Source organism: Eubalaena glacialis, chromosome 9 (assembly GCF_028564815.1).
Source record: "Eubalaena glacialis isolate mEubGla1 chromosome 9, mEubGla1.1.hap2.+ XY, whole genome shotgun sequence".
NCBI lineage: Eukaryota > Metazoa > Chordata > Mammalia > Artiodactyla > Balaenidae > Eubalaena > Eubalaena glacialis.
The window spans coordinates 105,799,600-105,813,059 of NC_083724.1; the positions used below are offsets into that span (position 1 = coordinate 105,799,600).

The 13,460-nt window shown below is 41.9% G+C and overlaps 1 protein-coding gene across 1 annotated transcript in view; it reads left to right on the forward strand.

Moving 5' to 3' along the window:
• Positions 1 to 13,460, forward strand: part of SHC3 (SHC adaptor protein 3) — a 142,913-nt gene that overhangs the window by 109,455 nt on the left and 19,998 nt on the right. Inside the window, exons 8-11 of the mRNA XM_061199383.1 lie at positions 1,057 to 1,207; positions 2,162 to 2,261; positions 4,991 to 5,149; positions 8,575 to 8,870. Coding sequence (XP_061055366.1) covers positions 1,057 to 1,207; positions 2,162 to 2,261; positions 4,991 to 5,149; positions 8,575 to 8,870 — 706 coding nt within the window. The remainder of the gene's footprint in view (positions 1 to 1,056; positions 1,208 to 2,161; positions 2,262 to 4,990; positions 5,150 to 8,574; positions 8,871 to 13,460) is intronic.

A 13,460-nucleotide genomic window follows, 5' to 3' on the forward strand; every position in this document is an offset into this window, starting at 1 on the left:
CAGGTGAGAACTAGAGCTTTTTTACATCTTTTCTGAGCAGGCACAGAACCCCGGCCATGAAAACAACCCTCGTATACATGCAGCCTTCCAGATTGCCAGAATTATGTCAAAGCTTATTATTTCCCAGCTTTTCTTTTAAGCTTTCTGATTAGCTTACTCTTTACCCCAAATGTTATCTACTGTTTCAGGGAGCCACAATGTTAAAGAAGTGCCTCTAATTGTTTTTGACAAATGACCCTGGGGAAGAAGCTATGTTCCCTGGACAAGCTCTGAATCAGGTCAAATAAAGACAACCTTTGGAGTGGAGGATTCTAGAGAATGACCAGAAACATCATAATGACTGTTTTCTGGGAATAGGGCTTTGAAGGAGCCTCAATGCTCTTTTGCCCCCTCCCATGGCTATTAGGCTGCTGGTTTTCACTGTGACTGTGGGATTTGGGTTTTTAAGGCTACCATGGAGATGACAATAAAGCAAGTTACAATGCAACAAAGCTGTTGTTCTGACAGCTGTTTGTGTTTTTTTGTTTGTTTAATAAACACGCTCTAGGTTGCTACAAGCTTCTGGTTAATTTCCAGAGTTATGAAAAAGTTGATTATGAAACTTTCTTTGCTAGCTTTCTTGTTGCTATTACAGAGGAGAGAATTTTCAGAGGTCCTTACTCTGTCATTTTCCCTGATGTCACTAAATCTCCATTTTAAAGTTAATTTTGTTTTGGGTAAATTTCATAATGTACTAAAATGTGTGTCTATGCCTTGAGAAACTGGTTATCCTTACATATAAATTATATCTTTCCTTATTAAAGTGTAATTTTAAAAAAGGAGTTCTTTCCTGTTTCAAATATGACCAGAATTTTCTAAAGGGTAGAACTGTGAATAAGTCAGGGATATTTGGCCAAACCACTCATCTGCTTTATATATATGCCTGAGACCTAGATGGTTAAAGGGGCAGTGACTAAACTCTGCTTTCTGGGGCAACAATTACTAACATTAGATTTTTTTGGTTTTGACTGCAAGCTCAACTTTTGGCTAAAGTCCCTGAAAATCCTCTTTTAACAGAATGCAGAGTCTAGATGAGCCATGGACTGAAGAGGAGGGTGATGGCTCAGACCACCCGTACTACAACAGCATTCCAAGCAAGATGCCTCCTCCAGGGGGGTTTGTAGATGCTCGACTGAAAGCCAGACCCCACGGTCCTGACACAGCCCAGGTGAGGCTTATACCTTTTTCCTTGGATGGTGGCTGACTGAACTTTATTTCCTTTTGCTTTCTTCAACTTTATTTTCAGGTCCAGACAGAAAAACTCACAAACTTTTTCCCCATGCATTTCACAAAGCAGACAAGTAGAGGAAGCTTTTGTTTTAACGTCAAAAGCCTTGGAGCTATATTGTGATTCCTGATTCTGGGAGTTCCCTCTTCATCCTAGCACAAATCCCATTCTACTGTGAACTTAATGAGGAAAAGAGAGAGTTCAAGACTTCTAAAAGGCCTGGGGTGCTTTGGGTTCTCTGAAAGGAGAGTGGATGTAACATGAGATTTTTTTGAGTTTTTCTGTTTTGCTTATTTCCCTGATTTTCCCTCTAACTTGAAATTCTAGTAAGGCATTCGTTTTCCAGAGTTATGGTATCTCCATGATATCTCTTCGTTGTAGGGAATTTTTTGATGTCACCTACCTTATGTGAATGACAATGACACCAATGAAAGTGGCAAATAACATTGAAACCAAGTGTCAGTAGCTCTAACACTGAGAAGGAATCAGCAAGGTGGACTTGCCAAGGCATGAATGGTTATGGGTGTATGTGCTGGGTGGGAAGTATGTTCTGACACACAGATAATCTTTAACTGAAATCTATTTTAGGTCATGTTGAGTGATGTGGCTACATGTAAAGAGCTCAATTTATGGTCACACTTAGGGAAGGGATGAGGGGGTTAATGAAAACAGGGGGCATTTGTAGTTTTGATGAGATACAGCCTCTTTCTCACACCCACACAAACTTATTCCCCAAATCTTAATGCCAACCGAGAGGCATGAAGGGAAAATTGGGTGTAATAGGCATGCAATCTGTTGGCCATTGAAGGCCCTTCTACTGTACTATGGCTTTTAAAGATGCAGAAACAAGAAGAGGATGACTTTCTCACTCTGTGTATTTACATATGTCTATAGTTTGCAGGAAAAGAGCAAACTTACTACCAGGGGAGACACTTAGGAGACCCGCTTGGCGAAGACTGGCAGCAAACACCTGTCAGGCAAGGTGAGAGGCAAGGTGAGGTGGACAAGAAACATAGAAAATACTTTTCGAAAGTGACGTGCTCCCTAGTGGGTAGTTCCTCTCCTGTGGAGTGGCAGAGTGACCCACTGGAAATAACTGCTGTGGGTGTGACTGCAGGTTCCCAGCCAGATAATAGAAATAGAAATAATGGCTGTCGAGCATGTCTGAGGGCACACATCAGATGATGCCGCCCCTGGCACCAGGACCAGCTCACTGCCCCCACCCACCCCAGTGCTTCCTGCACCCTGAGACTTTCCTCCTAAGGCCTTTCTCTGGCAGGAGGGCTTGCCTGCCCAGGGGCTGAGGAATTCACCTCCCCAGGGGCACCTGCACCCATTTCAAACGGGGCTGGTTTGGGAGACTGTGGGGCGTGCTTTGTGTTGTCCCTCAGCTCACCGGCAGGGCTGAACCCCGGTGGATCCCAGCAGTAGCTTGTAGCTTTCCCTTCCTTGCCTCACCCCTGCCTTCCCTCTCCAGGGTCAGCTTCAGGAAGAGCGGAGCAATGCCGGCCCTTGGCAGAGATAGTACCAGAGATACAAATCCCTCACAAGCCCTGGGTCCTGTCAGAGGACACTTCCACCTCTTATCCAACCTCTTAGCACGCACCTACATCCCACATTAAAAATTATATGGCTATTTAAGGACTATTTAGTTTAAGCTAACCGCTAACATGTCTCTATTCTCTAGACAGTTATTTCTACACATACATATATGTGTGTGTATGTATACATACATTTTTAAAGTCTCTTTTAATTTTAAACTTTTTCCCACCTCAAACATTTCTATAACTTTCAATAGCTCTGGGGCCCTGACTACTAACTGTTCAGGGCCTGAAGGCGATGGAGTGACAAATGAGCTAAGATCCAATGTACACTTCTGGGTATAGAAATTTACATTTGTTGGTTTAACATTAAGGCTTTTCCATTCATTATTGCCATTTGTTCTGGTGAGTAATTGACAATATATTTTTAAAATCTCCCCCTGATGAAAGAATTTCATGTCTTGCCTGCCCCAGCTGAAAGATGACCCATCCATACTGCCTAGCCAATAATCCATAAAACCCAGTCAGTACACCACATGGCTCTATCTCAGAATAGGATGCAAATAGCACATTAAAGTTATAACTTTGCCAGAGGCACTTTTTTTTTTTTTAACATTTTTCATCTTTGTTCTATATACATTTAAAAAGTATTATACAGCAATTGTGTACATAGACATACAACTGCTAAAGACTAAAGGAGACACATTACTTACATGAGATATTTACTCTATTGAAAATTCATCAGGTTTATTTGAAAATGAGGTCTTTTTTTATATTCAAGTTATTCCAGCCAGATCAAGAACAGACAATATAAGAAGTTCACCAGGGCAAAAATGAGCCTTACACAAGTTTTTGTGTAAAGAGAATAAATAAATTTCAAGTTCTTATTTGTAAGCAATAAATATCTTTTCCATAGAACAAATACAAATGTTCCTTATTGATCTGCTAGCAGCCATTTCCCCTAAATGAAACTGAACTCTGGGTACCAACACCAGGGAGGGTGTGTCTCCCTGCCCCCGACTCAGCACCTGCCAATGTCTGAAGTGGGAAAGGGCCGTCGTCAGCAACTTATTCACTGGGCTTTTGATCTTTTTAAAGATTAGTTTGTAAAGTTCTTTTTACAGACTGAGTTGTCTGCAGTTCATACAGACGTCTGAATGGCAGATAGTCATCACTAAGCCAGGACTCATAGCGCAGGAACGACCAGTGACGCATAGAAACCACATCCAGGGAGAGGAGTAGACAGAGCTCAGGAATTTGTGGAGATGCTCCCCAGAGAAGGGGTTTTCGCAGGACACCTGCATTCTCACGCTTACAGGCCAGAGACAGTGGTGCTGCCAAAAGGCCTTCAGTGGGCTCTTGGGAAAGCTTCTTCAAAAGCCCTGAACCCACTCTTGCCAGCTGGATTGAGCCGACTTCCACAGACCACGAGATTTTTTTGAGTTTTTCTGTGACCTCTCTCCAGGCCCAAGGCGATCTTGAGAGTGTCTGTGGAAGCCTGTTAGAAACAGCGATCCCATACAAAAAATCGGATAGTGGCTCAAGCAGGGCAACACCCTTCATTCGCCTCAGGCAACAAGAGCAGGGACAGCCTGACCCTGCCTTGACAGAGTCTTGGTCCAGTTGGGAAGTCCCATGAAGGCACAAGCCTGACTCTTGTTTTATAAGGAAGGTGCCTCATTCATTAGGAAGTAACTTTCTAATAAAATGGGGTCACAGCACTTGCATTGCATTTCTAATGGAGTTAAGATATGAAGCATTCCCCTACACTTAAAAAAAGAGCAATGAAAATAAGGCCGGTTTTCTTCTGCTCAGTTATTTTGATCTCAGGGCTTTGTAAAGGGGATGAGGAGGCTGAGGCAGCTTCTGCAGCAGGTGTGGCCCCCCCCCCCGCTCCCCCCAGCCCGGGTCAGAGGTGCCTAGGGTCTTGGTAAGGCTCCTAACCTTCACGGTGTCCATCATCCTGGGCCAGTAGGTCCCATTTTGACAGGAAGGAGTGGAGAGCATCCTAGCAGAGTACAACAGGGTGTGAGAGGGTCAGAGAGGAGATTTAACAGATGGGCATCTGAAAGAAGGATCTTCTTATGAATGGGCTAAAGGAACTTTTCTGTGAATCACTGGGTAGCTTAACATGAATAACGTTACGATCAGAAGAGAAAAGAGGGCTGTTTTCTTGTTGCAGGGTCTTTGGACATCTACAGCATGCCGGAAAGGAAATCGCAGGTGGCCCCTACGGGAGAAGCCCCCACCTATGTCAACACCCAGTGCATCCCACTGCAGGCTGGGCTGGCCGCGGGCAGCAGTGCAGAAAGCAGCCCACGGAAAGACCTCTTTGACATGAGTGGGTTTCCATTTGCCACTGGATTTTTCTCTTTTGAGGCTGTTTTTTTACATTGTCTTTTGTTTGAAATCTGTGCAATTACTGAATTTTCTTCTAGTGGGGTTTTGATTAATGACACTGATTAGCTGTATTTTTCTGGGTTATGATTGAGCTTTTCAAGGCTTTGAACTTGGCCAACCCCTGCTTTGGAATTACAACCTTCTCTGCAGTCCAGAGGCAAAGCAGCTTCCCCCTCTTTTTTTTTAATTTAATTAATTAATTAATTTGGCTGTGTTGGGCCTTAGTTGCAGCACATGGGATCTTTGTGGTGGCATGCGGATTTCTCTCCAGTTGTGGCATGCGGGCTCCAGAGCACACGGGTTCAGTAGTTGCAGCATGCAGGCTTAGTTGCCCCACGGCATGTGGGATCTTAGTTCCCCGACCAGGGATCGAACCCGCGTCTCCTGCATTGGAAGGCGGATTCTTAACCACTGGACCACCAGGGAAGTCCCCCCACCCCCGTTTTATAATTGACTTTGCTCTTGAAGGTCGTATTGAGACAAATGATATACATAAATGCATTCATTTATTTATTCACTTAGGTATTAATTAGATATTGTGTGCCAAATACTATATCAGTTTTAAGGATGCCAAGATGAAATGGCTTGGCCACTGTTTTCATAGAGCTCTTAGTCTGTTGAACAAGACTAACATATAAGCAAGAAATTGTAATATAACCTCTTGTTTGCCTACACACACTCACTTTCCCTCTCACTTCTTCTCTTTCTCTCTCCTCTTCTTCCTCTCCACTGAACACCTACCATGTGTCAAATACTAGTCTACTTACTGGGCATATACAGGAAAACAAAATAGACAAAGTCCCTACTCTCATGAAGTTTAAATAACTACCATGTGTTACAGGTAGTGACAGGTACTCTGATGAAAAATAAAACGGGATAAGAAGATAATCCCAAACTACTGTTGATTGCACTGTAGTATGATGTGTACCACGGACCTCTGTTTGGCATATAGATTGGGAAAAATAAATCATCCGTGAACTGATTAATGAAAGTGTAAATTGTTGTTAAGGAATTTTGAAAGAGCTTCCCAAGCTCACAAACAGCTTTTCATCCCCAAATTTCTTTTTCAGTTTCCTTGAGAATTTTACAGGCTGAAGAGGGAGGGAGAGGAGACTAGCACTTAGTGAGTTTCTACCACGTGGCTAGGTGCTTATTATTTTATTTAATTTTTGCAATAGTCCTGCGGGTAGATATTATTATTATTACCATTTTATAGAGGAGGAAACAGAGAACCCTAGAGGTTTGGTAACTTCACTGCTGGTTCACCACATACAATACGTACCTGGTATTGCATGTGGGTGAGGACAGGGCTGAGTGCTTTTATAAACAGGTTGCACCATGACAACAAAAGTCTATTTTTCCCCAGAATGGGACACTGGACTCCCATTCTGATTTTAAAAATCACCAGAGCCAGAAGAACCGTAGAATCATCTAATCCAATCTCTTCATTTAAAAAAATGTGGCAATAGCCTAGGAGGTATGAAGCAACTTCTCAAGATGCAGAGGAAAGTGGTAGCTCCAGTTGTAACGATATCTCCCAACTTCAGTTTAGTAGTTGTATTTATGGTCAGACAATTTTCACTGTTTAATTTAGTCAATATACCAGTGACTCCTGGCCCCAGAGCCTGAGGAGAGTTAGATTGGGCTGGGGTTTGAGATGGAAAAAATGAAAGCCAGACCTCCCTTTTTTCATCCATCAATTTCTACTCCTACTCCCCAAACTAGAGAAGGGGAAACCGAAAGTATAAAGAGCCCTGGAGAGGCTAGTATCTATTGAAAAGTATGGAAAAATAGACCTAGCACTCTGTGTTTGTCTTGAACCACTATAGCTCAATAATGATGGTGGTAGTGGTGCTGATAGTGATGGTAACGGTACTGATGGTGGTGGTAATGGTACTGATGGTGGTGGTGATGCTGATGGCGATGGTGGTGATGGTGATGAGGGTAATGATATGGTGATGGTGATGATGGTAATGGTGGTAATGAAGGTGATAATAATGATAAGATGGTGATAGTGGTGTTGGTGATGATGGTGATGGTGATGATGATGTTGATAGTGATGGTGATGATGTTGATGCTAGTGGTGGGGCTGAGGTGACGGTGATTATGATGGTGATGAGGATGCTGTGGTGATGGTGATGGTGGTGATGATGGTGATGGTACAGAAACAGAATACAAATTTTCAACTACTCCAGGTAATCAGGGAAAAAGTAGAATAAAAAGAGAAAATCTACGAACATAATTTTAGCCCGTAGTTTTAACCTCTTTTTTGTCCCATATCTGTAAATCATTTAACAAGTGTCAAAATGATTTAGTTTTGGTTTCATTTATTCACTTCACTTCTGCCCATTCTCTACCAACATTTAGCAAACTGGTCTGATTTTACAGCACTCACTGAATATTTATGGGGACAAACTATGTCCCAGGAACAGTGCTGGACTAGAGGGATGTAGCTGTGCCCAGGAGAGAACCATTCTTGTTCTTGTGGTGCTTGCATTGTAGCAGGTTGGCAGTGGGGTCCTAAATAATCATCACAACACCTTACACTTGTGTGGCACTGTGGGCGTTTTTCAGAGTGCTGTTGTACATATTGCCTTGTTTGAAAATCGAACATTGAGATTTAATTAGATGAGCCTGGTGACTTCTCTTACCACTGATATTTGTTGCTGTTAGAGTCGTGGCCTGCAGTGAGAAGAGAAGTATGTTCTGAAGGGCATAAAGTCAAGCTCAATCTCAAACACTCACAGAAGAGCCTTTTTCTGCAGGGAAACAAGTGAAGGTCAAGGGGAGGTAGAGCTCCTAGCCTGGGGCAAGTCACACAAAAGGCACCCAATAAATGTCAGTTTTCTTCTCTTTTAAGAATTCACCTAATACAAAAATTTTGAAAGAAACATTTGTTGGCCTGGGTTTCAGTTTTGCATGAAATCAAAACCTTGCAACTTGTCTTTTCCTTTGTGTATTTTCTTTGGTATTGGCAGGTTTTTATTCAGAAGAGAACACATTTGTTGAAGAGGCTAGCCAATGTTCCAGAGAAAGTAGATGGCATGTAGTATGCATGGCCTCTTGCAGCGTGCAAAAATGAAGTCATTCTAACTAGTGAGGCAAAGGGTGTGCTTGAGTCTTTGGCACAAGACGCAATGCCCAGCTGTCTTGGGAAAGCAGACTCATTGGAACGAGTCATGCCAAGATTTGGGCTTTGCTTTCAAATACTTGTTATGATGAGTCTTGTTGTATTACCAGCCAGTCATTTTTCTCTACTTCTTTTTTTCTGGTAGAAGTTGCCTTTGCATTTCCAGCCCTCACATTGTACTGTTTATCATTTGTTCTCCTTGGGATTGACGTGTTGCTGGCAAATGTTGTTGGCAGAACCTTTTGAAGATGCTCTCAAGAACCAGTCCTTGGGGCCTGTGTTGAGCAAGGCAGCCTCCGTGGAGTGCATCAGCCCCATCTCACCCAGAGCCCCGGATGCCAAGATGCTGGAAGAGCTGAAAGCAGAGCCTTGGTACCAAGGGGAGATGAGCAGGAAGGAGGCAGAGGGGCTACTGAAGAGAGATGGAGACTTCCTGGTCAGGAAGAGCACCACCAACCCAGGCTCCTTTGTCCTCACTGGCATGCACAACGGCCAGGCCAAGCACCTGCTGCTCGTGGACCCGGAAGGCACGGTGAGCACAGGGCGGAGTGTGGCCTGCACTGGCCAACCTCCCTCCGACAGTCTACCCTGGGCCACTGCACTGGGGACCACTTTCCCTCCTCTACTCACATATGCCTGCTGAGTCCTGACGGTCACTCCTCCAGGGCCCTGGAGACCAGGCCCAGAGGACTTATGCTTTCAGGCCAGAGCCAGGCTACAGGGGCCCATGGTCAGGGCCCCCTGTGCAAGTTATAAAACTTGGAAATCCCCAGGGCCCAGGTTGAAAGCCTTAATTCTCATGTTCTTTAAAATAAATACAAAAACTGAGAAAGTTTTCCTTCCAAATACGTTCATAGTGGACAAAGAAGTACAGGGCTCCTGGGCTTTTAATATTTACCTCAAGTGTCTCTGCAAGTTGAATCACCAGTTTTTATTTGCAGGTTATAAAATGTGATGAAGCAGTAAGTAAGCCTCCTATTAATTAGTCTCTTGCTTTCCCACCCAGAGAAGTAATACCTCATGGCAGTAATTTTGGCTCTTCCTGGCAGTACAGTTGTGTCTGAATAATTCTGTGGGATTGACTGAATATACCATCTTTCAGTCAATAAATAAATTTGACTTCACCCTGGCACAGTCCAAGAAGTACTAAGTTTAATAAATGTAGTTACCTTAGCCTAACCATTGAGTAAATTCCAGGATTGTTGTTTAAAATTTTTTTATCCAGTGAAAACAAAGCAGCAGGTAGAGTTATCTCAATAGTGGTTAAGAACATTGCGTTTTTTAAAAATTTTATTGAAGCGTAGTTGATTTACAATGTTGTGTTAATTTCTGCTGTACAGCAAAGTGACTTATACATATATATATATATATATTCTTTTTCATATTCTTTTCCATTATGATTTATCACAGGATATTGAATATAGTTCCCTGTGCTATACAGTAGGACCTTGCTGTTTATCCATTCTATATATAATAGCTTGCATCTGCTAAACCCAAACTTCTAATCCTTTCCTCCCTAACCTCCCCTTCCCCTTGGCAACCACAAGTCTGTTCTCTATGAAGGACATTGCATTTTTTTGATTGACAGGTAGGGATGAAGACAGTCTTCAGTTGGACTTGGACACAATTTAACTGTGTGTGTTTGGGGAAAGAGGCGGTGTTACCTGAGATGATTTGTTGCCTCAGGTGTCTAGACTAAGTTGCCTGCACACCTCAGCTCCCTAGACCTCTGCACCTTCTCTTCTCTTCCACTCTCTAGCTGGGCAACCATTCCCCATATATCCAATTCACCTTCTTTCATTGTGTGGATTTTTTTTACATATATGCACACCAGGGAAAATACATATTTTGTGTTTGTGTGTTTCAGAAATTTGCAAACATGATGTTATTCCACAAATCATTTCTTTCTTTTTCCCTTTGGTACATGTTTTTAAGATGTCAGTGGTGCCTTCCGTATACTGAATTGTTACTTGGGTGAGCCATCTGGGGCTCACTGGATACACCGTCTGCACATCACTTCCTGAGCTCTCTTGTGAAGGATTGAAAAACTGAAGGTGCTGCAAACCTCGTGCCTGTTTCCCCTGCACCTGGGATGGTCTCTCTGGGGCATATCCCAGGAGTGTTTGATCACAGGATATACATACATTTAATGTCATCAGGGGTTGCATCTGCTTCCAGAATGGCTGGGCTACTGACATGCACAGCAGCAGAGTGTGAGGGTCCCATACCCACCCCTTCTCTATCTAGTTTTGCTAATCTGGTGCGGGTGGGGAGTGAGGTGATGTCTCATCGTTTGCTGTACAATTCTTTGATTGCACTTTAACAGGTTTCTCCATAAATTTTATGTTCCTATCTTTCCCCCATGTTTCTCTTTTAATCTTCTTATTGGGTTTTCTTGAGTTTATTCCAGCAATAGAATCTCCATATGTACTCTCCCACATCTTCACCTATCAGATAGTTTTGTCTGTGACATTCTTCATCAGATAAAAGTCTTTTTTTTTGGGAATGTAGCTGAATCCATCAATTTTCCCCTTTATGATTTATAGTTTTGAGTTTTAAAAGGTTTCTCACCTACAAATCACAGATGTACGATACTCTATATTTTCTCCTACTAGCTTTATTGTTTATCTTTCACATTTACCTTTCAATTCCAACTGAAATTACTTTGGAAGATGATATAAGATAGGACCCAACACTTTAAAAATCGCCACGTAGTGAGCCAATTCTCCCGTCACTATTTACCAAATAATTCATCTTTTCTCTGTGGTAGTGATGCTTCTTCTATTACACACTAAGTCTCTGTGTCATGGGTCTGTTTCTGGACTCTTAGTTTTGTTCTACTGATTTGACGGTCTGTTCCTTGTGCAAGTTCCATACTGCTTTAGTCGTTACGGCTTTAAACTGTCTTAGTATCTGGTGGTGTGCATCCTTCCTCTTGAGTCTCCTTTTTATAAGTTGTCTTAGCTATTCTCAGACCTTTATTCTTTGTTCTGATTTTAGATTCAGTTTATCAAGTCACCAAAAATACATGCTGGGGTTTCGATAGGACTTGCACTGAATTTACAGATTAATTTGGGGCGAGCTGACACTTTTCAATATTAAATCATCACCTCCATGAACACGGCATGTCTCCACTTATTTAGTTTTAAGATGTCTCTTGTTAGAATTTTAAAATTCTCTCCAGAAAGTTCTTCTGTTTCCATTGTTAGGTTATTTCCTAGGGTGTCTAGTTTTAGTTCCTGTTGTAAGTGGTATGTTATTTTTGATCACTTTTTCTCAGTAGTTGCTGTTGCAGGGAGAGGAAAGTAGTGTGATCTTGAGCCTGGAAATTTTGCTGATTGTGGTCGTTTTACTGGACCCGCGGTCATTGCCATTGCAAACACTGACAGTTTTTTCGCCTGCCTTCCAATCCCAGACCTTAGAGGGCACCTTTGAGCATTGGCCAGGAGAGGGCGCCCTTGTTCAGTTTCCAACCTGAAGGAATGTTTGAGGTTTTGTTCCCTTAAGGATGATGTAAGCTTTTGGAAGATGTCCTTATCAACCTAAAAGATTTCATTCATTCATTCACTCAACAAATGTGTGCTGGATGACTACTAATCCAGGCATTGTTTTTGGCACCTGGGATATGTCCATGAGCCAGTTAAAAGGGCAATCTCTGCTCTCATTACCTATTGATACATGTTAATTGCCCAACTGCTTTTATCATGTCTATGTATTGAACTTTATCAAATGCTTCTTCAGCAGCTTTTGAGATAATACCATGATTTTTTCCCTAAAGTCCATTCATGTGGGAAATTACACAGGTAGATTTTTCTGATGTTGCATCCTGGCATAAACCCTGCTTGGTCTTGACATAGTAATCATGGATTTGGAGTCCTAATATTTCCTTTGGGATTTTTTCACCTGAAAAAGGTTCATAAGAGAAATCTGTCTTCACTGTCTTTGCTTCCTTCGCTTGTGTGTGCTCGTCTGGTTTGCGTGTCAAGATTATGTGGTTATACACACCTCTTACAATGATCTAGGCTTACTCAGGTCAGAGGAGACTTCCCCCACCATTTTACCTCAAATAGAATCCCCTAGATACCCCCTATTTCTTTACCTTGATTTATTTTTACCCTTAAGCACTTATCACAAACAAGTACTCGTTTATTTGCTAATTTGTTTATTATTTCGTTTCCTCCACTAGACTATAATCTCCATGAGGGTAGCAGTCTTGCTCATTGCAGTATTTCCCACCATCTAGAATAGTGCCTGGCACATAGCTGGTGTTCCATAAGCATTAGACAACTGAATACATAAATCAACCTCAGGCTTTTTCAGGTTAGGAGGTTGAGGACCGAAGAAGGTGACCTGGGGTCACAAATGAGATTTTCTACACAAACTCAGTCCAGAGTTCTTTCCATTTGCATTGGCTGCCTATTAAATTAGTTGTAGTTATCTAAAGGAAAATAGGAGGGAAATAGAAATCCTATGAGAATATAAATATTTCAGTTGAAAATTTTAGGTATTTTTTTAACGTTAAAATTTAGCTAAATTATACCCTCTTATAGATCAAAGATGATTAATTTTTTTGTTCACTCAGTCCTTATAGACAAAAAGATGATTTACAAAAGATACGTACTATTACTAATATATTATACATTCATGAACCAGTATCAAGATAATGTAGAAGACAAGGAGGACATGAAGTTAGACCAGATGTCTGAGCAAGCCCAAACACCCCAAGCTGTGCTGTCTCTACAGCTTTAATTTTGGAGGAGAAATTTGCTGTATGGTTGGGAAAATCTGTAAATCACACCTACTAATAACTGTTCTTTTGGGGGGCTTTTTGTTGGATCTGATTATCTAGCTTAATTGATCTTATGGAGGACAGCTTTAGCTGAAAAAGAAAATGGAAATGAAAGACTTAATTAAAAACGTAATGTCACTTCCTTGCTGTGAGGACACCAAAATAGACGATGAACACATTCTCTTCAATATTTATTCATCTGATTTTCATGGTAATTGGTTGGTCCCTGACTATAAAGGCGGAAACTTGGCAGAACAGATTACTCAGATAAATAAGGATGCAAAACAGTTCTACGTCTAAATTTACTCCAGAGTATACCAACCTATGTGCCTT